We start from the raw sequence: 27,825 nt of genomic DNA, 5'->3' as shown, positions 1-27,825 counted from the left end.
TACTGACTCCTGGTCAGTAGCCCAAGGAATGTTAACTTGGATGCCAACTTGGCATGCTACACAATGGAAGATACATTCAAAAGAGGTTTGGGGAGCTGACCTATGGAAGGACATTTGGGAGAAATGCCAAAATATTCCTGTGTCAGTATTACATGTGGATGCTCATACTAATAACAATGATCCTGAATCCCTGCATAATCAGACTGTAGATAAGATAGTGAAAATCCAGGCTGTAAGACAATCAAGTCCTGGATTAGCCAAATGGGCTCACGTTACTGCTGGACATTGGGGTGTGCAGGGAACATTGAAATGGGCGAGGGACAGAGGAATAGATCTCATCATTGATGATATTAAAACTGCCATAGAAGATTGTGAACCTTGTCAACATCAGAAAAAGAGAATCCCTCGACATATACAGGGACAGATACATCGAGGTAAACAAGCGGGACAGTGTTGGCAGATTGATTTCATTGGACCATTGCCAAAAAGTAAAAACTGTAAGTATGCATGCACAGCCGTGGATACGGTGTCAGGGGTACTGGTGGTGCATCCGTGTCATAATGCCAATCAGGAGGCTACATTGAAATGTCTGTCATTAATAGAGACCTATTATGGACTACCTTTGCAGGTTCAGACTGATAATGGTACCCATTTCACTGGAAATAAGATCAAAGAATGGGCAGAGAACAACGCGGTAGAATGGATCTATCATGTAGCATATCACCCGAAAGCTAGTGGACTCATTGAGAGAATGAATGGGTTACTGAAAGAGAAACTAAGGAAACTATCGGTTACTAATTCTTTGGACAAATGGAGAGAAAATCTGACTAGGGCAGTACATCAGTTAAATAACAGACCCGTGGGGAATGGAGTTACTCCACTGATGCTAATGGTTGCCAGGGCAGGAAGGGAAACAACTTCTACTGACCCTCCTATACGAATGTGGAAACTAACTTCTGAGGCAGAACTCCCTGTTAGAGCAACTGCGGGCTCTGTGGGATTAGATCTTAAAATCTTGGAAAGCATCACTTTAGTAACCAATAAAGTGACAGTGGTAAAAACAGGATTGGGAATTCAATGTCCACCAGGAACTTATGCTCATGTGTGTCCAAGAAGTGGTTTAGCTTCGAGGGGTCTAACCATTTTAGCTGGGGTAATAGACTCAGACTATCAAGGGGAAATAGGTGTGGTGTGTCAGCATACAGGTCAAGAACCGTTGGTACTGGAAAAAGGAGACAAGATAGCTCAGTTAGTAATCAAACGGTGTGTAATGTCCAAAGTTGAAGAGATTACTAAACCTACCATTATCACTCAGAGGGGTGAAACTGGGTTTGGATCATCAGACTTTACTGCGGGGGCAAAAGTGTGGGTGGAGCAGCTCAATGGTCCTCCCAGAGCTGGAGAGATTATTGCACAGGGAAAAGATGCTGTGGTAAGTGTATTGTTCCCCGGAGAGGAAAAATGGATTAATATTCCGATAAACAAATGTTACAGGAGAGAAAATTAATGCTTGTCATTCTATCTGCAGTTTTGTATGTATCCCATAGGCGGATGTCTGAGTGACGGTGGTTGACTGGGTCCCCTTCCCCTACAAAAGGATTGAACCCTTGTCGAGGCGATGGATGGGCTCCGCGGACCTGGTGGTGTCGGATGTTTGGTCATCGTCCTCCATGTCCTCGCTGTCATCGCGCTGAGGGCACATTTCTGTTGGGGGCTCACGGAAGGACAAGTGTTGGAAGAAGGGGTCATGGGCCATCTGAAATTGGTTAACAGTATGTCCAACCGCACTCAAGGCACATTCACATGCAGAGCAAATGACGCTTGCTACTTGGGAAACCTAACATCTACCGGTAAGATGTACCGGTGCAGAGGATGTCTTAAATTCCGAGGAAGGGTGATCAGCCCGGGGGTGTTGGTTCAAGGATCAACAGTAACCTTTAATTCTGCAGCGCGCATCTGTGCATACCATCAGGGGAATGGTACTTGCATACAAAATGGCACAAATTGGAGTATGAAGGTTGATCACGATTTCTGGATCAGGAATGGAACTGTAATCACAGGAGGACACGCCTATTTGTACATATTCTGGGTGCTGCCCGACACAGCTAGAGCTACGCAGACAGCTGTAGCTCCCCTGGTTCACACTTGTCAACAAATGGGACAAATAAGGGTAGCCGAATATGTGCGATGGACTGTGAAATTCCCTCCCATTCCGCCTTGCAACAGGAGGAGGCGAGCATGGTATGACACCGTGCTAGGAGGAACTGGAACTTTGTATGGTCTGGCTAACACAGCAGACAATGAGGTAACACGAACTATGCTGTCCAACACTGGAGAATACACCGCACAAGCTGTCACCAAGACTGCAAGATGGATGCCTTCGACTGTATCTAGTCAGTTAGAAGGAAGTGATGTGTGGAAAAGTGTATTTAAATGGAATCTAAAGCTTTGGAATGAAACTTATGATGCATTGCATAATTTGTCACACATAGGTAATTGGACAGTCTGTTCCTTGCAGACTATTCATGCTGAAACACAAAGAAATAGGTTTCAAATACAGGTAATGAGTAATAACTATCATGCATGGCGAACATTATGGAACATCAGTAGTTCATTATGGCTACAGCCACATGCAGAAATGACGATTTGTAATAAATCTATGTGTACTGGATACTGGGATCAGTATAATATGACATCAGTAATGACTGTGTGTAGATATCAGATACTGCCGGTGATAACCACTAAAGGGTTTTGGTATCTCCATGTTAGTGGAGAGTGGTGGGATGTTAAAACAAATCGAACATATGAAGTAAAACACTGTGATGAGACTGATAAGGGTTTAGCCTGCCCATTGGTAAAAGGACATAGCAATCCATGTTTCACTGATTCAAGGGTATACATATGTGGGAATGGAATAACGTGACCTATTGGTTGAGTAATTACACTATATCTAGTCGGCTGACTAAGATACAATGGGAGGTTTTACACTCCCCTTGGACACTCTCACTGGAACGATTCAAATGCGCATTGGATGGCTCCACTGAAGTGGCAAAATTGATTGACTCTCATAGGTCCAACCTTTCCAGGCTCATGGTGTCTACTCTTGTGGCACAAGGGGAAATAAAACATGTTGCTACATTGATTGAACAGGCTTCCGCTCATCATTGGTGGGATATATTTACAGGCATGTCGAGTACCGCTAATAAAGTGCTAATTCCACCTATGATTGCAGCATTAATTATAATCAGCATTCTAACATTGTGTAATCTTATTATTTGTTGGTATGTTATTCGATTAAGAAGAGAAATAAATTGGGTAATAATGCAAAGACTACGATGAAAATTAAAGTGGAACTACAAGGTATGTTATAAATGACCTTGGTTTTGATGGGGAAATGGTGATGGATCCATGATGTTACATAAATTAGATGAAAAGTTCAAGAGTGGAATGTAATAAAAATGAACTTGTCATCTGTTGTATAATTGCTTTATATAAGTTATTGATCACTACTGTTTGTCAATCACACTTATCATGAGGATGTAATCAAGGGTAATCATGGTAGAGCCGAACATAATGTGATCATGAGGATGTAATCAAGGGTAATCATGGTGGAGGTGTGCAGCTTTGCACGCACATCAGTGAATGTATAAGGAGCAGAGCAGAGCTCAGGTTGGGAGAGCTGCTTGAAGGATTCTGCCTAACGAGGTTCATGGATTACATATGTTCAGTTCTTCACCTATCATGGATTACGTTTTCTAACTGGGGTGTTAAGCTCTCCACCCATAAGCAACGGTAAGAGAAATGTTTTGTTCATGATTGATAACTTGTATGAATGCCGGTTGAATAAAGCCTTGTTGTTCATCTGATATTCAAGTTGTGTTTCATTGTTTCTGGCGTCGACTTGACAACGATCCTGATTAAATAAATATAAAGTGTAAAAAGAGACTTTGAGTCTTTTAAGGTAATTAAAATAAAATAAAACATTTTATTTTAGAACAAGTATCTTCCTCCAAACATGACACTCCTCTTCAAAGAGCAAATCTGTTCAGCACATTCTGACAGACAGACCACCATTCTTCCGTCATGATGCTGTACAGGACATTTTTAGAGTTTTTCTTTTTAAAGATAAATAGGATTACATTTAAAGAGCAATACTTTCACATTATCATTTTCCCACACTTCTGTATAACTGTATTTTGTTGTTTTTCAATAAAGAATGACAAATTATTTAAGTTTGGGTTTGTTGCACACAAATATATATCTGTAAAAAATATCTACAAAGCTAATGTTTACATAACAAGTATGATTGGGTTTTGCAATACGGCACTATTTTAGTAAGATTTTTAAACCAAGTAAAGTTAGTAAAGAACACATTTCTATTGTCTGCTAAGAAACTGTTGGGATTTAAAATGGGCCTGTTGTACAAATAATTTGTAAATGATTATTCCTCACTTTTTTGTCTTAACCAAAGAAATTCCAGTAATTGAGCAAAAACATTTATTTTTAACACTACATTTTATAAAACAGGGCGCAAAGTGTCGGCACATGTATGTATGTCGATGGTCCGCCCCAACCGAACCAGGAGACACAGACGTCAGGGAGGCCAAGGTTGTCTCCGACGGTCTCTGCAGCTCTCTGGGCACCACGCCTCACGTAGCTGTCTCCAATTATCCAAATGGCTATGGAGAAAAAATAACAGGTTTGTCATAATTGTTTAAAGTACAAAACCATACATGAGGTGGCGAGACAGGTATGTGGAACTTACACTTGCTGCGTTGTGTAGCTGATGTTGGAGACACACAGGCTGCCATGGTGACATTTAAACAGATCTAAGAAAAAAATAAAAATAAAAATTAAAAACTCCAAGACCTCATGTCATATTTACTAATCAGCTATGGCTGATTTATTGTTTGGATCACAGTGAGTTACACTAATTCTAATATATTTTTATTTCTATTATACATACATACTTTTTAACTGTTATTTTCACATGACTGTTATCAGGCTCTCTTGTTCTGGTTCTGATGATAATTCCGTGTCTTCCAGTAAGTTATCTTGTGCTTACTTCATCTGTATAATGTCTCTTTACTTTTGGTAAATTGTACTGAGTCCAGAATAAAGGCTAGTTGGCTGTACAAGATACAAACAAGTATTACATTTTGGAAATATATGAAATGTATTTAGGCTGCTAATTTAGCTCGAATACTAATAACTGCCATATTTTCCGGACTATAACTCGCACTTTTTTACATATTCTGGCTGGTCCTGCTACTTATACTCCGGAGCGACTTATATAACAAAATATGTAGGCTACACCGCGCTGCTGCGGGCCGACTCCGACCCACACAAGAATGAGTTCCCCTGTCCCGCTGGGAGGGTTTCAAACACCACCAGCATCTGTTAGAGCCTGTGGCGGGGTGCTGAGGGCCGGCTCCAGCCCAGGAATGAGCTCTCCTCCCCGGCCGGGAGGGTTTGAAACACCGCCATCCTCTCCTCTGCTGGCTGTTGTTCATTCTGTTATGGTTACCGGTGCTTGTGTTGCAATGTGAAACGCTTGGTCTCAGATTTTGTAAGAAAGATAATAAAATGTCCCCCCAAAATACGACTTAAATATATTTTCTCTTCTTCATTATACATTTAATGGCTGGTGCAACTCAGGAGCGATAGCCCGGAAGATACGGTACTGAAAACTTGCTCACAGCAAAATGTTTTCATTACGGAAATAAATTATAAACTTACCGATTCAATACTTTTTTTAATCCAGGTACTTCTCACTAACAGGCGCCGAAAACCTCCACCTAAACTCCGTTTGAGGTTCAGGTCGATGGGTGTTCCAGTTAGCTCCGGTTGGGTTGAAGCTAGGTGGCTACATCCGTTAGCTCGGCTCCCACCTCCGCGTTAGCTTTGGGTTAGCCAGGGTTAGCTTCAGGTTAGCTCATAGCTAGTTCGCACGAGTGTCGTCACTCGAGCCCAGCCTTACAGCCCCACCCTCAGCTCCTCCTCTCTTACCTTTTATGGAATTGTCTGGGCTGGACGGAACCTGTGACACGGTCAAAATGGCGGTGGTGGCCACCTCCCACTATGGACAAATAACGTGTTATTGGGGTCTATGGAATCCGTTTGTCCAGTATGTACAGTCTTTTTAGTGGCACTAGCCACGGCCCCTACCGCTGCTGCCATTACACTTCCGACTTTTCGTGGCACTAGCCACGCCCCCTACCACGACTCTTGACTTTTCGTGGCACTAGCCATGCCCCCTACCACTGCTGCCATTACACTTGAGAGAGGGGCTGGCTCCGGCGGCTGGGGAGAAGTCACGCTACTGCCCCCGCAACCCGACTCCGGATACGCGGATGAAAATGGATGGATGGACGGACAAATAACAGATTTACACGTAAGTAGTCTCGGTGAGACAGATAATAGCAATCCAAAGTGCTTTTTATGTGTGATCTGACAATTGATCAACCATTGCTTAAAAATTAAATACAGCTTAGCCGGTTAATTGCTGTCATCATAGGCGTCATTTTAACCGGGGACATGTCCCTGGCAAAATTTGTGATTGGCAGCTGTGTCCCCCCCACTTTCAAAAACGCCTGCTGATGAAGATTTTTGTTTTACCAGCTCAGATCTTATCCAGGGGTCGGCAACCTGTTCCCATCAAAGAGCCATTATTACCCATTTCCCACGGTAATTTTGGACGGACCTTAATAAGCAGTGACTTAGTGAAGCAGGCAGGTCGCGCTAGAAAATTTCGTTTAAAAAGACATCCTAAATGTTTTCCCCCGTCATTTTTATTTCTAAAATATGAAGTAAAAACTCCCAATTTAATTTTCATTCATTTGTCATTAATATGTAGTCTACACCCGTGCGTTAAGTGGACCATCTTCCAGTAAAAGCAAAGCATCCGGCCCACTCTCCAAATGCGTAAAATGTGCATCAGCCGCTAGTTAGGCGCGCCGCGCGCACCGTCAGCTACGTCAGAGCAACCGCAGACAAGAACAGAGCAAATAGAGAAAGAATAGAGGATAATTCTGTCTGGATGTGGATGGAGATTACATTTTACAGCAGCCTGATCATCATTTAAATACGTAAACCATCACCTGTCTTCTAGTCCATGTTATCAGCATTATTTTAATTGGTGTGTGTGTGTGTGTGTGTGTGTTTTCCACTTCAAACACTGGTCTAACCAACCATACCAGCCTGTCCAGTAACATATTAATGTTACAATTAAACAGTTTCACTTCTTGTAGGCTAGGAACATTTCACCTGCCGTGGCCCGACCGCTTCTGCTCCACATAAACTTTGTGCGTAATCAAATGTCTCTACAGGTGCTTTCTGAGCTGCTGAAGAGGCTATTCTGCCTCAGACTGGATGCGTCATCATGCGTCTCCATGTTGGAGGCGGGGGCGGGCGCTGATCAGCCAAAGTTTCATAATTTCATAAAAAGAACGTTTTTCCGGGTGACACATCCCTCAGAGAGACCGGGTTTCCAGACCGCTTCGGTGGGAGGAGATCTTGCCGCGTGCGCCGTGGTTCTGCGCTGCGCTGCGAACCCCTCTACAGTCTTCAGCTCACTGTCGACCGTGGGCGCTCCGAGCCGCGCTGAACACAGTGTCCAGTATAAAGCTCTGATCTGATGGGAGTCTTATCTTGATTTGGTTGCCTCCGCGGTGTGCGTAAGGATTAAAATGTCGGCTCATCCATGCGCGTCGGTGTGCGTCGGGGTAATTCTTTCAAAACAACTAACATTCTTGAGTTTGCCCGTCAAAATAAACAGTCAAATAGAAATATCTGTAACCTGCCATTTGGCTGTTTTGCCTTCTTGTGAAGATTGTTGCAAAGAGAAACAATTGGACTTGATTGGCCCCAGAAACATGCGCACTGCACTGTGCGCCTGGTGTTAATCAAGTTTAATTTGATCTATTTTCACAAGAAAACAAAACAGTTAAAAGCAGGGTTTGTTGACCGGATCAGTTCCCGTGCTTGGCCGTTTATTTTGACGGAGAAACAATAGGGGGAATTGCCCCGACGCATGCAGGCGAGCTGACATTTTGTTCTGCGCGCATCGCGGATGTGGCTAAATCACTCAGGAGGGGATTCCCATCTGAACATCTGAGCTGGACATTGCTCAGCGCGGCTCACTGTCAGCGTGTACTACATAAGGTACACAGCGGGCTGGGGATGTGTGTGTGTGTGTGTGTGGGGGGGGGGGGGGCTTGGGGCGCGTCGCGGAGCCGGGGCGCGTGCGGGGAGATTTCTCCCACTGAAGCGAGCGTTTTCCGAGCCCTGTCTCTCAGGGGGAGTTGTCACTTGGAAAATGTTCCCTGGTTGTGGGGCTTTGGCTGAGTGGTGCTTGTTCCTGTCTCCAATGTGGCGACACATCCAGGAGCCGTCTGAGGAGAATCCCAGAATCTCACATCCTCTTCAGCTCAGAAGCGCATGATTACGCACAAGCGTGACGCGTCAACCCGGTCTCACAGTAAGACAGGGTTGGACCTGTTCAGGTTTACGCAGACAATCTTTACATTTAGAATTAGCTTACAGATGTAAAATTAATGCAATAAAATATAAAGCATTTTATTTAAATATCCATTCATTATTTTACAAGCACAAAGAGCCGCATCAGATGGATGGAAGAGCCGCATGCGGCTCCAGAGCCGCGGGTAGCCGACCCCTGTGCTAGCCTATTGTCCCCAGCAATTTTTAAACCCCACTCAAGTGTATGGTTATTGTCCCCAGCAATTCTGAAAACAAACTGACGCCCTTGGCTGTCATCATAAAACACGTAAACGGCAGCACGCAGAACTCACGAGGCAACGTTTTACGTGATGTTTACTTGTTGCTATGAGTAATAAGACAGAAAAAGCCACGCCAAAATAAGTTTAGGAAGCCCAATAAAATAAATACCATACACAGTTGAGGAAACGTTGGTTTAAGTACCTGATATGAAGTGGTCGCTGCATAAGCGAAATCCTTTACTCTCGGGATCCCACAGCTTCATTTTCGCCCGGTCACTAGCTCGTTTTATTACAATGATCCAACGTTTGCGGCGCTCCGGATCTTGGGGAATCCTGTAGATGACTCATTCCTTATGTCGTCCGCGTCTGTTCTGCATCCTGGGGCACAACAGGAATCTACCATATTTCCCGTTTGATTGAGTTTTCTGACAATAACAAATAGTCCAGTTGCCGGCTTCTGCCTGCCAAATGGCGCCGTTTCGATTTGAACTGTCGCATGCCGGGAGAAGTGACGTCAACTCCCGGAGCTCTATACCTGTCATGCCGCTGACACAGGGGAGGCCAGGTGTGTAATCAGAGGGCTAATATAATTAGGGCAGCTGGGGTCTAGCCGCAAAAGCTGAATGCTTCGCTTTGGGTGCGGACGTGGGTGCGGCTAAGTGTGTGAGCAGGACTGAGGGGTGAACAGCCGGAATTTTCATTGGCAAGCGGTCGGCCGATGAGACCTTAGCCTGCTACTGTTTTTCCAGTTCTTTTATTAAATCTTTTCTAGTTCTTTTATTAAACCGTTTATCGGTTTTATCTTATTACTAATCGTTTTTCTCCAGAGGGGGAAGGAAGTAAACTTGTTTGAGTCGGGTGGTTAGCGTTTAGCACAGTGCTGTCTCTGGGAGGCTAGTTTCTTTTAGAGTATCCGCTGTAGGAGTTTGTCGGGGTTTTACTCACTTCTGGGTGACGTGTGTATGAGCTTTAGTTAAAGGGAGCACTGAGTGTTTTTCTTTATATTATTGTCTCTTGTCTCGGGTCCCTACAGCAGCTTTGTGCTTTTAAATAATAGTTGGATGGCGATGCGTGTGTAGTCCCAGGGCCAGCACTGTCGTCGCTCCTCCCTCCCGGGTTTTAGAGTTTTAAGCAGGGCTGTGCAGAGACCTTTGAAGGGGCGGGTGCTCAAATTTAAAAAGGGGCACACAGAATAATATTTTCAAACACCATGACATAACCACAGTATACCCGGCTGAATAACAAATCATATTTATTAGAAATTCAAAATGGAAGCGAATCATTATATACATCCTTACCACATAAGGACAATGTAAAGCAAAAGTAACTTGTTTTGGTAAATGGTCTGTATTTGTATAATGCCTTCTTAGGGTTCTACAACCCCCCAAGGCACATTACAACACAATCAGTCATTCACACACACACATTAACACACTGATGGTGATGAGCTATGATGTAGCCATAGCTGCTCTGGAGCACACTGACAGAGGCGAGGCTGCCGAGCACAGGCGCCACCAGTCCCTCCGACCACCACCAGCAGGCAAAGCAGGTTAAGTGTCTTGCCCAAGGACACAACAGCATCAATCTCTGATTAAAGTCAGGATCAAACCTGCAACCTTCCGATTACCGGACAACCTGCTCCACCTCCTGATCTATTGCTGTCCTATTTTACCTGATGATGGGGTACAGTGTAGCTGTTGCAGGGTTGCTCTTCTTGCTGCTGCTGATGATGCTGGAGGGCAAGGCTGTGTTGATCTCAGACTGCAGGTAGTATAACGAGCAGAGGAGAAATGTTAGTCAATTACAAAATTAATGTAAGATAAATTAAAAAATGGCAAAAATTGGTGAAAACTCTTAGAACTGTAAGACAGAAATATCTGAGACAAAACCTGTGGTAGAAAATGGAAATCTAAACATTAGTGGATAATAGAGGAGTTTATGTCCGAGATAAGAATGTGACAGAAATATAAACAGAAAGAGTTGTGTGTGTCTTCAATCTCCTCATGTGATCTATCACTCTCCACCTGCTGTCCATCTGAGAACAAGGCAAAATTAGCTATTGTATGAATGAATTATGTAGTTATTCACATTTAACAGGTCTTGCACCTAATCCTTGATCAAGTAGCTAATAAAAAACATTTTCTGGCATCAAAACATTGCAGTTGTGTATATTATTGTTTCTACACTTGTTGCTGTGAGGCAACTTACCTGTACTCTTTTTTTTATCCAGCTGGTGAGGGACCCACTGCCTTTAGCTGCCTCATGTAGCTCTTTCTGTCGCTGCTTCCGCCTCCTCTCCTTACGAGGCATGTCTGTACAATGATATATCATAATTAATTTACAAATATTTTTTCATGCATATAAAACTCATGCATACACATACTGGGACATTTTATTCCTTTTCCAGAAAACTAACTGTATATGATTTGGCCACAAATTTGCTTCATGACGCTGATCCAGAATATTTGCATACTATTTTAATCATAGTGCTTTAGTAATTATAATAAAAATAAAGAATAAAACAATATGTTTATGCTTTCATTCAGTTTTACTATCTACTTTGTGCAAAACAGAGAACTGTACAGATAAAATAATTTTGCTGTGAAAACAGTAGATTTTTTTTAATGTACATCTTTAAAACATAATGTTTTTTAAAACAATGCATTCAAAAAGAGAACAAATATAAAGTCCAACATTTTGAGAATATGCATAGTATTAGTGAACCCACCAGAAGGGCTGAGAAACCTTAAAATCTAAAACAAAACTATGTTCCCTAAAACGCTGGACAGAATTTACAGACAAGGACTGAATATTTAGTAACAAAAAACTTGTGACGGATGTTACCTTTAGTATTTTTCTTATTTCCTTTCACAAAAGGTAGCTAAATTTAAAATTTGTTCAAGTTTTATTAGTCTGCGAACCAGGAAGTGATTTTGTAAACAAGCAGGGCTGTTGTTGTGTCAGAACAGCATACCTGTCAGAGCATACTTGCAGATAATGCGCATGTGCGCGCATGCGCATTACTCGACAACTCCGGTACGTTCTACAGAGGCGTCAGATGAGCATACGGACTAGAAAAGATCGGCGAAAAAGTGACACTACGTCTAAAATGTAAGTAATTCATTTATATTCTTTAATGTTAACACATTATTTGATATATTTTGTACTTTAGTCACAGTTTTCAGTGTGCAGTGCATTTTTTTGACTGCCAATTTCTGCACGTAATTTAATCGCTGATGAAACAACTAAACTTTGATGCCTGAACGTCATGTAACGGCTATGAAACATATTAATAGTAACAAGAAGTAAAAAAAAACAATACAAGACCAACAATTATACAGTCCGTGAGGAAATTAAAGTCAGCATTTTAAAGACGAAAGGGGCTATTTTAATAGATTCATATAATATGAACATGTTTCTAATTCTGTGTTCCTCCTGAAAAAGTTTTGTTTTTGACTAGAAATATGATGAAATAACATGTCTGACTACTATCTTAGTGAGTTTTTTATACTTTTTTTCTGCTTGCTTAAACTATTTTGCTACTTGCTTAACACTAGAAGTCCCAAAAATTTCAACATCCAAAAGACCCTTAGTCCACACAGATGACTCTGATAGCTCCAATTCGCATCCCTTCATTTGCAAATGTGGCCATTGCCAGAGGAATCAGCAGGGGGGAGGAGAGATGAATTCACACAAAAGTCACATGATGTTGTACTGCATTATCCAGGTCATTTAGCCAAATGTGAGAGGACTAGAAACATGAGACATGAAAACATAAGAGAAGTTTTACTGTTTTTCCAGTTCTTTTATTAAATCTTTTCTAGTTCTTTTATTAAACCGTTTATCGGTTTTATCTTATTACTAATCGTTTTTCTCCAGAGGGGGAAGGAAGTAAACTTGTTTGAGTCGGGTGGTTAGCGTTTAGCACAGTGCTGTCTCTGGGAGGCTAGTTTCTTTTAGAGTATCCGCTGTAGGAGTTTGTCGGGGTTTTACTCACTTCTGGGTGACGTGTGTATGAGCTTTAGTTAAAGGGAGCACTGAGTGTTTTTCTTTATATTATTGTCTCTTGTCTCGGGTCCCTACAGCAGCTTTGTGCTTTTAAATAATAGTTGGATGGCGTTGCGTGTGTAGTCCCAGGGCCAGCACTGTCGTCGCTCCTCCCTCCCAGGTTTTAGAGTTTTAAGCAGGGCTGTGCAGAGACCTTTGAAGGGGCGGGTGCTCAAATTTAAAAAGGGGCACACAGAATAATATTTTCAAACACCATGACATAACCACAGTATACCCGGCTGAATAACAAATCATATTTATTAGAAATTCAAAATGGAAGCGAATCATTATATACATCCTTACCACATAAGGACAATGTAAAGCAAAAGTAACTTGTTTTGGTAAATGGTCTGTATTTGTATAATGCCTTCTTAGGGTTCTACAACCCCCCAAGGCACATTACAACACAATCAGTCATTCACACACACACATTAACACACTGATGGTGATGAGCTATGATGTAGCCATAGCTGCTCTGGAGCACACTGACAGAGGCGAGGCTGCCGAGCACAGGCGCCACCAGTCCCTCCGACCACCACCAGCAGGCAAAGCAGGTTAAGTGTCTTGCCCAAGGACACAACAGCATCAATCTCTGATTAAAGTCAGGATCAAACCTGCAACCTTCCGATTACCGGACAACCTGCTCCACCTCCTGATCTATTGCTGTCCTATTTTACCTGATGATGGGGTACAGTGTAGCTGTTGCAGGGTTGCTCTTCTTGCTGCTGCTGATGATGCTGGAGGGCAAGGCTGTGTTGATCTCAGACTGCAGGTAGTATAACGAGCAGAGGAGAAATGTTAGTCAATTACAAAATTAATGTAAGATAAATTAAAAAATGGCAAAAATTGGTGAAAACTCTTAGAACTGTAAGACAGAAATATCTGAGACAAAACCTGTGGTAGAAAATGGAAATCTAAACATTAGTGGATAATAGAGGAGTTTATGTCAGAGATAAGAATGTGACAGAAATATAAACAGAAAGAGTTGTGTGTGTCTTCAATCTCCTCATGTGATCTATCACTCTCCACCTGCTGTCCATCTGAGAACAAGGCAAAATTAGCTATTGTATGAATGAATTATGTAGTTATTCACATTTAACAGGTCTTGCACCTAATCCTTGATCAAGTAGCTAATAAAAAACATTTTCTGGCATCAAAACATTGCAGTTGTGTATATTATTGTTTCTACACTTGTTGCTGTGAGGCAACTTACCTGTACTCTTTTTTTTATCCAGCTGGTGAGGGACCCACTGCCTTTAGCTGCCTCATGTAGCTCTTTCTGTCGCTGCTTCCGCCTCCTCTCCTTACGAGGCATGTCTGTACAATGATATATCATAATTAATTTACAAATATTTTTTCATGCATATAAAACTCATGCATACACATACTGGGACATTTTATTCCTTTTCCAGAAAACTAACTGTATATAATTTGGCCACAAATTTGCTTCATGACGCTGATCCAGAATATTTGCATACTATTTTAATCATAGTGCTTTAGTAATTATAATAAAAATAAAGAATAAAACAATATGTTTATGCTTTCATTCAGTTTTACTATCTACTTTGTGCAAAACAGAGAACTGTACAGATAAAATAATTTTGCTGTGAAAACAGTAGATTTTTTTTTAATGTACATCTTTAAAACATAATGTTTTTTAAAACAATGCATTCAAAAAGAGAACAAATATAAAGTCCAACATTTTGAGAATATGCATAGTATTAGTGAACCCACCAGAAGGGCTGAGAAACCTTAAAATCTAAAACAAAACTATGTTCCCTAAAACGCTGGACAGAATTTACAGACAAGGACTGAATATTTAGTAACAAAAAACTTGTGACGGATGTTACCTTTAGTATTTTTCTTATTTCCTTTCACAAAAGGTAGCTAAATTTAAAATTTGTTCAAGTTTTATTAGTCTGCGAACCAGGAAGTGATTTTGTAAACAAGCAGGGCTGTTGTGTCAGAACAGCATACCTGTCAGAGCATACTTGCAGATAATGCGCATGTGCGCGCATGCACATTACTCGACAACTCCGGTACGTTCTACAGAGGCGTCAGATGAGCATACGGACTAGAAAAGATCGGCGAAAAAGTGACACTACGTCTAAAATGTAAGTAATTCATTTATATTCTTTAATGTTAACACATTATTTGATATATTTTGTACTTTAGTCACAGTTTTCAGTGTGCAGTGCATTTTTTTGACTGCCAATTTCTGCACGTAATTTAATCGCTGATGAAACAACTAAACTTTGATGCCTGAACGTCATGTAACGGCTATGAAACATATTAATAGTAACAAGAAGTAAAAAAAAACAATACAAGACCAACAATTTTACAGTCCGTGAGGAAATTAAAGTCAGCATTTTAAAGACGAAAGGGGCTATTTTAATAGATTCATATAATATGAACATGTTTCTAATTCCGTGTTCCTCCTGAAAAAGTTTTGTTTTTGACTAGAAATATGATGAAATAACATGTCTGACTACTATCTTAGTGAGTTTTTTATACTTTTTTTCTGCTTGCTTAAACTATTTTGCTACTTGCTTAACACTAGAAGTCCCAAAAATTTCAACATCCAAAAGACCCTTAGTCCACACAGATGACTCTGATAGCTCCAATTCGCATCCCTTCATTTGCAAATGTGGCCATTGCCAGAGGAATCAGCAGGGGGGAGGAGAGATGAATTCACACAAAAGTCACATGATGTTGTACTGCATTATCCAGGTCATTTAGCCAAATGTGAGAGGACTAGAAACATGAGACATGAAAACATAAGAGAAGTTTTCACTGTTTTGGTAGAGATATGGCATTTTGCTGCTGTTCCATGGTGCTTCGCTAAACCATATAGAGGATTTTGCCAAATACACCTTGAATTTTGAGAATGTCATCTCAGTTTCGAGAAATGAGCCAAACTAATTGAAAAAAAAAAAACTGTAAATCAACTTAAACTTGTTCAAATGTTGGAGATAAGTTAGTTCAAAATGACAGTGGCTGCTCCTGAGAGTGTCTGCCCATCCCCCAGCAGCATTTTTTGCAGGGCCATCCTGCAACAGCTACAGAAATTTGCATGCAGCCTTTAGTGCTTTGGAGGATAAATAGGTGACTGCTTCACCTATTTTGTTGACAAGAAACAAAATGCAAAGGAGGCTAACCACTCAACAGGCATTGGAACTGATCGTGAGCAAGGCCAACCCTTGTGACTCAGATGGAGAAGACAACCAGATTCGGACTCTGAGCTGTCTTCAGGTTAGATTTCTCAAACTACCTATTTTCATTTCCTGCCTTTCTCTTTTTATTTAGAACCAAACAAAAAGTAAATTTAAAATTGTTTATCTTGCAGATGAGGAGACGACTCTACCAAAAAAGAGAGCTCGGTTGGGGAGTGAGCTGACAGAGACCTCAAAAGATGGCACTGTGTGGTGTGAAAAACAAATGGGGACATGTCTCCATATCACTCCAAAAGAACCTTACGCCACAGCTGGAGAGCCAATGGCTAAGGCCATTGTGGATGTGATGGACCAAATGGTGCGGGAGTACAGTGTGCGTGCAGGAACACGGAGATGGCCAGTCGGCGTGTTCTACAACATGATTGACATGGCAGCACTGAATGCACATGTGCTTTATCAGGCATGCACTGAGGTGCAGGAGAGACGGGTGGACTTCCTGGTTGAGCTTGCAAAAGAGTTGGGTGACGGTCATGTGAGTGAGAAGAAGGCACGCAAGGACAAACTGCTTTTGCTAAAACCTTCCACACCCAGCCCTGGCAAAAGGGCAAAGTGTCAGGTCAACCATCGTTGCACAAACAATTGTGCAACTGTGAGATGTGCTGGCTGCTACAAATATACATGTGGCAAATGTACCAGAGTCATACCATGGCAGTGCCATGTATGTTCCGACAGTGCAGACTAATGCACTCACTCGCACGCACACACACACACGCAGCGCCCCACTGCAGCTTAGTGTAAATATGTGTGAAATTGTTTTATTCCTTGTATTTTTTTGTATAATTTTTATGACAAAAATAAAAAGCATGGAAACTAATAAAAGTTGTTCTTTGTATTATTCTCATGTTGAAATTTCAGTCCTCTTGACTTAGACACAAACGCTTCTGGTCTTTGCTCACAGCTGGACCTGGAAACCCTTATTTACAAAACAAAAGTGGCTGTTCATAACTCATTATACAATGTTAGCTAAAATCCTTCAGGTCACTCGACCCATATCTGGGTTCCAAAGGTAGAAATGTTAAATGACCCTTCTCTGGGACTTCTAGTGTTAAAAATGCAGGAATGTGATTCAAAATTACAAACCAGGAAGCAGAAAAATATCTAGACATAAACCAACACATAAAAAGATTTGTCTGTTAAAGTGAAACATGTTAAAAACCAAATTTCTTTTATGTATCTACCCATAAATCATATTTTTGTAAGGAAGCACACAGATAAGAATGGTATAAGTATGGAAATACCACACAGACAGAGAGGAAAGCTCTACAAAGAGCCATAAAGTCTGCAGAGAGGATCATAGGAATAACACTTCCTTCCATGGACTATGTGCACATACAACACTGAATTCCAATGTGCAGGGACTGTTGATCCGTGTGCAAATGGCAAATAAATATCTTCAGTCTTGAGATAAGAAACATTTTAGAAGTAAAAAATTGTTTGAATGCTGCCTCGTCATATTTATAATAATTTACTTCCTCAACATGCGGTTGTTTTGAGTGTATATGAACATAATTGACTGTATAATTATTTTTTTTTAATCAGAAGTTTTAATTTTCGAATTACTTCCTTGTTTGCATTTTTTACAGTAAAATGGAAGGCAGATGGGATGAGATATTTAATCTCCTTACCAAGGGTTCCTATCCGCTGCACTACACCAAAGGACAAAGGCAAAGCCTAAGGAAATATGCCTCTAAATTCAGCGTTCATGGTAAGTTATTAAGATTTAAGCATACACCACATTTTCTGATAATACGCCATGTGACTAATGTGTAAATTCTTTCAATAAAGCTGGGGGTCTATTCTTTGGACCCCTGCCTAGGCGAAAAGCCATTAAATCAAAAGAGGAGGCTTGGACCAACTTTAGGGAAATCCATTCTTCAAAAATGGGAGGACACAGTGGCATTGTGAAAACTCGCAAATCATTGTGTTCGAAATTTTATTGGCATGGTATGACTGCAGACATTGAGAAATGGGTATGTTACCTCATTGTTAGCAATCTCTAATATACAATATTTATAAATTTCATAAAACAAAATACATTTTCTAGCTGTCTGAATGTGACCATTGCCAAAGAGTTGGACCTCCACTGAAGGTAGTCGAAACATTGGATTGCATCAAGGTGGCTGTCCATTGTAATTCTGCTGGTTTATTACTTCTATGTTACTTCTGTTCATAAACATTTAATCTATCACCAACAGGTATCTGGTGTGTGGGAGCTGGTCGGAATGGATCTGACAGGTCCGCTTCCCCAGACCCCTTCTGGCTACAAGTATATATTGACAGCCACAGATTATTTTTCAAAGTGGGTGGAGGCTTTCCCTCTGAAAACCAAGTCTGCAGAGGAAGTCTCCCAAAATTTATGCACGATTTTTTATCGGCATGGCTGTCCTCTGCGCATTCTTACAGACCAAGGGCGAGAGTTTGTGAATCAAGTAAGTTATGTTTAATATCAATTTTTATTTGGCCTAAAAGTCAAATCTGTAAAATAACTAATTATAATGTGCCTCATTGTTTTTTTTAGATCAACAGCAAACTATGTGAGCTCCTTTCAATTGAGAGGAGTGTGACAGCAGCATATCACCCGCAGACTAATGGATTGGATGAAAAAACAAATGATAACATTAAACGGTGAGAAAACAATTACAGCAGTGTCTTGTTTTAACTTCTTTTGACAATTGCTTTGAAGCAAGGTTGAGAAACAAGGGCCCGGGCGGGATTCGATCCCCAGACTCCCGGGTGAGTCATGCGTGCTAACCAGTCAGCCAAAGGGAGATCCGTTCAAGGAGGAGTTGCTCCTCCTTGAACCGTCACCTTATCGTGGTGGAGGAGTTTGAGTGCCCTAATGATCCTAGGAGCTATGTTGTCTGGGGCACTTAGTGCCCCTGGTAGGGTCTCCCATGACAAATTGGTCTTAGGTGAAGGGTGAGACAAAGAACGGTTCGAAGGATCTTTCATGGCGGTTAAAACGAAGAGTCGGAGTACCCGGCCCGGAGGGTTACCGGGGTCCCACCCTGGAGCCAGGCCTGGGGTTGGGGCCCGTGAGCGAGCGCCTGGTGGCCGGGCTTTCGCCCATGGGGCCCGGCCGGGCCCAGCCCGAACCGGATACATGGGCTCGTCCAACTGTGGACCCACCACCCGCAGGAGGAACATGAAGGGTCCGGTGCAATGTGAATCGGGTGGCAGACCAAGGCGGGAGCCTTGGCGGTCCAATCCCCGGACAAGAAAACTAGGTTTTGGGACATGGAACGTCACCTCGCTGGCGGGGAAGGAGCCGGAGCTTGTGGCAGAGGTTGAGCGGTACCGGCTAGATATAGTCGGACTCACCTCGACACATTGCATTGGCTCTGGAACCCGAGACCTGGAGAGGGGTTGGACACTCTACTTTGCTGGAGTTGCTCCGGGTGAGAGGCGGAGGGCTGGGGTTGGCTTTTTGTTAGCCCCGAGACTCTCTGCCTGTGTGTTGGGGTTTACCCCGGGGGACAAGAGGGTAGCTTCCTTGCGCCTTCGGGTCGGGGAACGGGTCCTGACTGTTGTTTGTGCTTATGGGCCAAATATCAGTTCAGAGTACCCACCCTTTTTGGAGTCCCTGGGACGAGTGCTAGATAGTGCTCCATCAGGGGACTCCATTGTCCTGCTGGGGGACTTCAATGCTCACGTGGGCAATGACAGCTTGACCTGGAGGGGTGTGATTGGGAGGAACGGCCCACCTAATCTGAACTCGAGCGGTGTTTTGTTATTGGACTTCTGTGCAAGCTGCAGTTTGGCCATAACGAACACCATGTTCGAACATAAGGATGCCCACCGGTACACTTGGTACCAGGGCAGCCTAGGTCACAGGTCGATGATAGATTTTGTAGCCGTATCATCTGACCTGCGGCCGTATGTTTTGGACACCCGAGTGAAGAGAGGGGCGGAGCTGTCAACTGATCACCACCTGGTGGTGAGTTGGATCAGATGGCAGGGGAACATGCCGCGTAGACCTGGCAGACCCAAACGCATAGTGAGGGTCTGCTGGGAACGCCTGGCAGAAGAACCTGTCAAGACGGTCTTCAACTCCCACCTCCGGCAGAGCTTTGACCACGTCCCGAGAGCAGTGGGGGACATTGAGTCCGAGTGGGCCTTGTTCCACTCTGCGATTGTCGAGGCGGCTGTTGCTAGCTGTGGTCGTAAGGTGGCCGGTGCCAGTCGTGGTGGCAACCCCCGTACCCGCTGGTGGACACCAGAGGTTCGGGGAGCCGTCAGGCTGAAGAAGGAGGCCTACAGGGCGTGGCTGGTCTGTGGGTCTCCGGAGGCAGCAGACAGGTACCGGATAGCCAAGCGGGGTGCAGCAGTGGCAGTTGCCGAGGCAAAATCTCGGGCGTGGGAGGAGTTTGGTGAGGCCATGGAGAAAGACTATCGATCAAAACACATCTGGTGGGGAAAACTCAAAATCAGCACTCCGACAAGGTGATTCCTCCCTTTTCCAAGTTGTCTCCCTCGCCCCCTCCCAAGACATCTCCCTCACCCCCTCTGAGCATGTCTCCCTCGCCCCCTCCCAGGATGTCTCCCTCACACCCTCACACAATATCTCTCTCGCCCCCTCCTGAGACATCACCCTCACCCCCTTCAAACATGTCTCCCTCGTTCTCTCCCTGGAGGGTTCCTTCACCCCCTCCCAAGACATCTCCCTCACCCCCTCTAAGCATGTCTCCCTCGCCCCCTCCCAGGATGTCTCCCTCACACAATATCTCCCTCGCCCCCTCCTGAGACATCACCCTCACCCCCTTCAAACATGTCTCCCTCGTTCTCTCCCTGGAGGGTTCCTTCACCCCCTCCCAAGACATCTCCCTCACCCCCTCTGAGCATGTCTCCCTCGCCCCCTCCCAGGATGTCTCCCTCACACCCTCACACAATATCTTCCTCGCCCCCTCCTGAGACGTCACCCTCACCCCCTTCAAACATGTCTCCCTCGTTCTCTCCCTGGAGGGTTCCTTCACCCCCTCCCAAGACATCTCCCTCACCCCCTCTGAGCATGTCTCCCTCGCCCCCTCCCAGGATGTCTCCCTCACACCCTCACATAATATCTCCCTCGCCCCCTCATGAGACATCACCCTCACCCCCTCTGAGCATGTCTCCCTCGCCCCATTCCAAGACAACTCCCTCACCCCCTCTTTGCACATCTCCCTCAACCCGTCCCAAGACTCCGCCCTCACTCCCTTTCAAGACATCTCCTTCGCCCCCACCCATGATGTCCCAGAAAACATTGCAGCGGCAAGGTGCAGTAGTACCGCAAACCAAAAAAAGTTTTTGGCCCTGTTGGCCATTGGTTCAGACCGGTTGGTCAGTTATTTGCATGTTCGTTCACTGCATGTTTGTTTACTGCCTGCTACTGCTCACAAATTCCCATTGTTCCTAAAAAATGTGTGTGTGAATGTATATATATATATGTATATATATATATATATATATATATATATATATATATATATATATATATATATATATATAAATGTATATGTATATATATATATATATATATATATATATATATATATATTTACCTTTCTTTTTTTGCAGTACTTAAACTTTGGTCTTTGAAAGACTCTGGCCAAATAGAAGCCCTGGTTGGTCCATACAAACTGTATGATACATCTTTTCGTACACTATGTGGACATGGGTGGCTGTCAGATGAAGTAAGACTACTTTCTCTTGGAAATAGACATTTTTCCAATGCTGTGGATCTAGAAAATAATTTAAAGCTGCTATTTTTTTAAAAGATCCTAGATGCTTATCTCCATCTCATTGTGGAAAAAGGCAAGGTATAGATATTTTGTTCATAAAATATATATCCATTATTTGCATTTTGTAATGATTAAATCATCCACAATTATGTTTTATTTCAGATACCAATATACCGCATGGATGCAGTAATTGGATCATCTTTATTTCATCTAGGGCAGCACAGGGTTTTTCAAAAAGTAAGTATTTGCTATGCTATACTCCTGTCTAAGTAAAAATTTATGAAAACTAACAATGTTTTTTGTCATTTATAAAGATGGCGTTCCCAGAAGCCTCGATTTGGTTGTGCCCTGTAAATGTCGGTGGTCATTGGATTTTAGTGGTAGGTTATCTTTGTTCCCAGAACTACATCAATCAATATTCATGTGGATACTTTTAAAAAGTAACAGATGTCATACTTAATGAACAGCTTGTCAGGATGGATCACAAGGAGGTTATTGTGATTGACCCCCTTGGCCATGAGAGGACTTACCAAAGAAGAATTCTCCGTAATTGGAGGTAGTGTGAATCGGGTCACCATAAGTCGGTTCCTAAGTTGCTTTTATTGTGCTAACAATGTCACTAATTCAAGTTTTTACGCTACTACATAGGAATTTCTTGAGAGCCAAAGATGCCAGACAGGGCAACTGGAAGGTCAAAACTCTGCCGCATGGCCTGCAGCCCGATGCCAGCAGTTGCGGGGTCTTGATTTTGAGGGTACCAAGAATACAAATGCAACAATTTTTGTAAATAAGATTTGAAATTTAAGATAAAATTTTTGTGTAGTTTGCAGAAAGCTTCTTGCAGGTGGGAGATCTGCAGTCTGTTAGCACTGCACCTGCTCAAATGTTCCAGGACAGGATGGACATTGCAACAAAACTGCTGCAATGCAAAGGTGAAAAATACATATAGCATACAATTTCAGTCATTTACACATTCTTATTTTTTTAATATTGTCTCTTTTACTCTCTGGGATTAAGCTAAGATTTTTGGACATGGTGTATGGCAGACAAGACTTAGTTTGTGCATGCACAAAGGATACATTTTGAGATGTAGTAGAATATTGGATTACAGGTATGGTATATGGATGTGTTAAATGAGGACATGGTAAGTGTCACAATTACAACACATTCTTCAAAACGAGCAATTTTTTTAGTTAAAATTCAAGCTAGACAGTTGGGTTGAAGCAGAACAGTTTGGCACTTTTAAATCATGAAGCCCTGGTAATGGGGGGAAAACCCTAGCCTACCAGAGGCATGAACAACTTGCCCTTCATGTAGTCAGTGAAAACAGACATGAAGACTCAGCACAGTCATGGGTGACCTGGAAGCAGTGGCAGCAAGAGGGAGCATGTGCCAGGGGGCAAACACAATACCCTTTGCTGATAATTAGACAATTCATTGAAATCAGGTGTGGGTGAGACCATCCTGCTACATTTACCTTGCTATATTTAGTCTGACTGTGTTAAAAGAAATTCTCATTTGTCTATCTTTATATTACAGATAAGGTGGAAGACTACTGTGTTTCATGCAACATGTTGCACTATGACACATGCAAGGACGTCATTGAAATGGTAAAAACACAGCCATAGAATTTTATACTTCCAATGCTTTAAACATGAACTTATAACTGATTTTTTTCCATTCTGCCTCATAGATACAGTGTGACTTCTGTCCAAGATGGACTCACAAAGAGTGTGCCACCCATTTTGTTGACCTTTTCAAATGTAAAAAGTGTGAATTGCAATAAGTGTGTGTGTGTGTGTGTTTTACTTGGAAATAAAGTTTGTATTACCTTTCTTATAACTTTTAAGTTCTTCATGTTCAGTTTTTTATTCAAATGGAGACTGCTCTTTATAACAGGAATCAGTGAATCAACTATTCTGCTTTCTTTTGCCATTGCACCAACTTGGTGAGCTTCATTGGAAAAAAAAAAGTACTGATGAATGTGTATCGCAAATTTATTTTCACCTAATTCTAAAAAAAAATGCATTGAGCATCGAGGATGTCATACTGTTGTCAAAAACAAAAGGTATGACATCTGACTGAACAACCCACCCATCAGGGTGCCATACCGTTGTCAAAAACAGAAAGTATGACGATCTGACAGGTAAAACCACCCATCAGGATGTCATACCTTTGTCAAAAACAGAAAGTATGACGATCTGACAGGTAAAACCACCCATCAGGATGTCATACCTTTGTCAAAAACAGAAAGTATGACGATCTGACAGGTAAAACCACCCATCAGGATGTCATACCTTTGTCAAAAACAGAAAGTATGACGATCTGACAGGTAAAACCACCCATCAGGATGTCATACCTTTGTCAAAAACAGAAAGTATGACGATCTGACAGGTAAAACCACCCATCAGGATGTCATACCTTTGTCAAAAACAGAAAGTATGACGATCTGACAGGTAAAACCACCCATCAGGATGTCATACCTTTGTCAAAAACAGAAAGTATGACGATCTGACAGGTAAAACCACCCATCAGGATGTCATACCTTTGTCAAAAACAGAAAGTATGACGATCTGACAGGTAAAACCACCCATCAGGATGTCATACCTTTGTCAAAAACAAAAGGTATGACGATCCGACTGTTAAACCACCCATCAGGATGTCATACCGTTGTCAAAAACAGAAAGTATGACGATCCGACAGGTAAAAGGTATGACGATCCGACTGTTAAACCACCCATCAGGATGTCATACCTTTGTCAAAAACAAAAGGTATGACGATCTGACAGAGTATGCCTGTCTGACTGACAACATCTGTCAGACAGGCATACTGTGTAATCCGGGTATGCCAGTCTGACAAGGTATGGCGACTGGACAGAACACCCGGCTCCAGCCCAGGAATGAGCTCTCCTCGCCGGCCGGGAGTGTTTGAAACACCGCCATCCTCTCCTCTGCTGGCTGTTGTTCATTCTGTTATGGTTACCGGTGCTTGTGTTGCAATGTGAAACGCTTGGTCTCAGATTTTGTAAGAAAGATAATAAAATGTCCCCCCAAAATACGACTTAAATATATTTTCTCTTCTTCATTATACATTTAATGGCTGGTGCGACTCAGGAGCGATAGCCCGGAAGATACGGTACTGAAAACTTGCTCACAGCAAAATGTTTGCATTACGGAAATAAATTATAAACTTACCAATTCAATACTTTTTAAATCCAGGTACTTGTCACTAACAGGCGCCGAAAACCTCCACCTAAACTCCGTGTGAGGTTCAGGTCGATGGGTGTTCCAGTTAGCTTCGGTTGGGTTGAAGCTAGGTGGCTACATCCGTTAGCTCGGCTCCCACCTCCGCGTTAGCTTTGGGTTAGCCAGGGTTAGCTTCAGGTTAGCTCGTAGCTAGTTCGCACGGGTGTCGTCACTCGAGCCCAGCCTTACAGCCCCACCCTCAGCTCCTCCTCTCTTCCCTTTGTCTGGGCTGGACGGAACCTGTGACACGGTCAAAATGGCGGTGGTGGCCACCTCCCATTATAGACAAAAAACGTGTTATTGGAGTCTATGGAATCCGTTTGTCCACTAGTATGTACAGTCTATGGTAGCAACCGAAAGGCACCAAGATGGCGGCTTGAACAGTCGTGTTTTCTCAGGAGCTCCGAAAGACCGCAGATTTTGTTAAGTAACTTTATTCTCATACCACTCGAAATACAACTATGGATTCCCAAAAAATGATTAAGGATGCAAAGCTGCAATTTGTGTCATCAAATCCCAATGTTAAGACGTCTCCGCATGCTAAAGTCAGAGACCATGACTATGCTAACACTGAAGCTGCCAACGTGGGTTTAAACAAGCGAGAACGGGGAGCAGACTCTGCGCCACCAACTCCATCAAAACAACCGCCGGGTGAGAAAAGAACAAAATCTTTAGAGAAGGAAGATGATATCTCCAATAAAACTATTTTTGAAGCCATTCTGGGACTTGAGAAGAAATTTGAAGTGCAGCTGGAAGATATCAAGGAACAAAACAGACAAAGTGCAGCTATGGTTGCCAGCTTGGCTAAGGCTGTGGAGTTTAATGCCGCAGAGATAGTTGACTGCAAACTGAAAGTTGTTAATCTGTCAAATGCGAATGAACAGCTGCTTAAAGAAAATGAAGACTTAAAAAGAAGAGTGAGAGAACAAGAGCGCTACCGAATGAGGTGGTGCTTAAAGCTAAAAGGGGTGAAGGAAGACAAAGACGAAAACATTAGAGTGAAGGTTTTGCAAACGCTTGGGAAGATTGCCCCTGACTTGAACTTAGAAGAGGCCGTTGATGTGGTTCATCGCTTAGGGAAACGAGTTGATGGCAGAAACAGAAACATCATTATTTTATTCACACAAAGGCGAATTAAAGAAGAACTGTGGAGGCGCACCAAGGATTCTTCAATCTGCAAACAAGAACGCATCAGCTTCGCAGAGATGTTGCCGCAGGAGGACATACAAGATCGACAGCGCCTATGGCCTCTGGTGGAGAAGGCAAGACGTGCGGGTAAACGAGCCTACTTTCGTGGTCCACATGCCTTCATTGATGGACGCAAAGTTGAGGACACACAGGAGAACTAAAAATGACAACTGAAATAGTGGAAACTTGTTAGCGGTCTGAGGAGCTCAGCATTTAGTATTTTTTCTTCTTTCTCATCTTTTCACGTGGTGAGCGATATTCTATCTATAGTTCATGTTGAATGTTAACATTTGTTTTGGTTCTTTAAATGTTAGGGGTTTAAAGAATCTGTTAAAAGAAAAGCCTTATTTTTGTACTGCAAAGGTAAAAAATCAAACTGCATATTCCTACAAGAGACTCATTCATCTGATAGTGATGTATCTTTTTGGTCAAACCAATGGGGCAGCAAAATCTTGTTTAGCCATGGCTCAACAAGGTCGGGGGGTGTAGCAATTTTATTCAATAACTTTCCTGGGGATCTTGTAATACAACGAACTGACTTGAATGGTCATTGGTTGATCGCTGTAATGAGAGTTGAAAGTTTGTTTTTCATTTTAGTCAATGTTTACGGATATAACAATGAAAGTCAGAATAAAAATATGTTAGAAGATATAACTTTAAATATTTCCGAACTTAAAGATCGATACCTTACGGAATATATTTTAATGGGTGGTGATTGGAATATGACCCCTGATGAATGGACTGATAGATGGCCCTCAAGGACAGGTAGACCACAAAGAAATAACCTAATTATAGAATTTTTGATAAACAACAATTTGACAGATATCTGGAGAGTAAGAAATCCGGAAATGAAAAGTTTTTCCTGGTTTAAGCCAAATGGAACTTGTAAATCTAGAATAGACTATTGGCTAGGAAGTGGCAACATTCTTAACCACACTGTAAATGCTGTCATGTCAAATGCACCTCTTTCTGATCATTGCTTTATTGAACTATGCTTAAAATCGGAAATTAGACAATCAAATAAAAGAACTTATTGGAAGTTCAATGCCAAACTTTTACAAAATGAAGATTACTGCAACATAGTCAAAAAAATTATAAAAGATATTATGGCTGACCGTTTAATTGTAGGATATATCAGTAAATGGCAATTCATTAAATTCAAGATTAGAGAATTTACTATTCAATTCAGTAAAAACATAAGTCGAAAGCAAAGAGAATATGAATGTAAATTATTCCAAGAAATTACTTATTACTGTAGTAAGGTTGATCTAGATAGCCAAGAAAAGAGTAAACTTATGGAGTTGCAAACTAAATTAGATCAGCTCTACTTAAATAAAGCAGAAGGAGCTTTTGTGCGTTCACGCGCTAAATGGATAGAGGAGGGGGAAAAAATTCCTCATATTTTTTTAATTTAGAAAAGAGCAGACAGAAAAAAAATCTTATATCTTCCCTGTTAATTGATGGTATTGAATGTGACGACCCTAAAATCTTGGAAAACGAAACTTATACATTCTATTCTAATTTATACTCCTCACAGTTCTCTCAAGCAGACTGTGATGCCTTTTTTGATCAAATAGATAATCTGATCCCCCAAATTAATGAATCATTTAAGGAAATTTGTGAATCTGACCTTAAAATTGAAGAATTAGATGCATCG

The 27,825-nt window shown here is 42.1% G+C and overlaps 1 protein-coding gene and 1 long non-coding RNA gene across 2 annotated transcripts; one reads left to right on the top strand and one right to left on the bottom strand.

Annotated features, from left to right (window-relative positions):
* Nucleotides 1-9,973: 9,973 nt before the first annotated feature.
* LOC139072226 (uncharacterized) lies at nucleotides 9,974-14,200 on the bottom strand. Its single transcript, XR_011521812.1, has 4 exons — nucleotides 13,999-14,200; nucleotides 13,463-13,551; nucleotides 10,947-11,050; nucleotides 9,974-10,499 (listed from the first exon to the last, which is right to left on the bottom strand). It is a non-coding gene; the product is annotated as an uncharacterized lncRNA (long non-coding RNA).
* LOC139061534 (sentrin-specific protease-like) lies at nucleotides 14,177-23,952 on the top strand. The gene is made up of 15 exons (XM_070555745.1): nucleotides 14,177-14,899; nucleotides 17,602-17,723; nucleotides 17,804-17,988; nucleotides 18,063-18,134; nucleotides 18,214-18,447; nucleotides 18,537-18,643; nucleotides 21,572-21,687; nucleotides 21,772-21,813; nucleotides 21,898-21,972; nucleotides 22,050-22,115; nucleotides 22,203-22,291; nucleotides 22,384-22,489; nucleotides 22,559-22,667; nucleotides 23,275-23,345; nucleotides 23,429-23,952. Exons 6-15 carry the CDS (start codon nucleotides 18,607-18,609, stop codon nucleotides 23,519-23,521), a joined length of 804 nt encoding a protein of 267 aa, XP_070411846.1. The 5' UTR covers nucleotides 14,177-14,899; nucleotides 17,602-17,723; nucleotides 17,804-17,988; nucleotides 18,063-18,134; nucleotides 18,214-18,447; nucleotides 18,537-18,606; the 3' UTR covers nucleotides 23,522-23,952.
* Nucleotides 23,953-27,825: the final 3,873 nt, after the last annotated feature.

The sequence above is a fragment of the Nothobranchius furzeri genome, chromosome 10 (genome assembly GCF_043380555.1).
Source record: "Nothobranchius furzeri strain GRZ-AD chromosome 10, NfurGRZ-RIMD1, whole genome shotgun sequence".
Taxonomy (NCBI): Eukaryota; Metazoa; Chordata; class Actinopteri; order Cyprinodontiformes; family Nothobranchiidae; genus Nothobranchius; species Nothobranchius furzeri.
The sequence above is the reverse complement of the archived record's forward strand: the minus strand, read 5'-3'. Positions and strand labels throughout refer to the sequence as shown.

Excerpts from the sequence above, each read along its gene's own strand:
- LOC139061534 (XM_070555745.1), top strand. The coding sequence starts at position 18,607 with ATGGATTGGATGAAAAAACAAATGATAACATTAAACG. Across the intron at positions 21,973-22,049 it reads AGCACAGGGTTTTTCAAAAA|ATGGCGTTCCCAGAAGCCTC; the intron begins GTAAGTATTTGC and ends TCATTTATAAAG. Across the intron at positions 22,292-22,383 it reads AGAATTCTCCGTAATTGGAG|GAATTTCTTGAGAGCCAAAG; the intron begins GTAGTGTGAATC and ends GCTACTACATAG.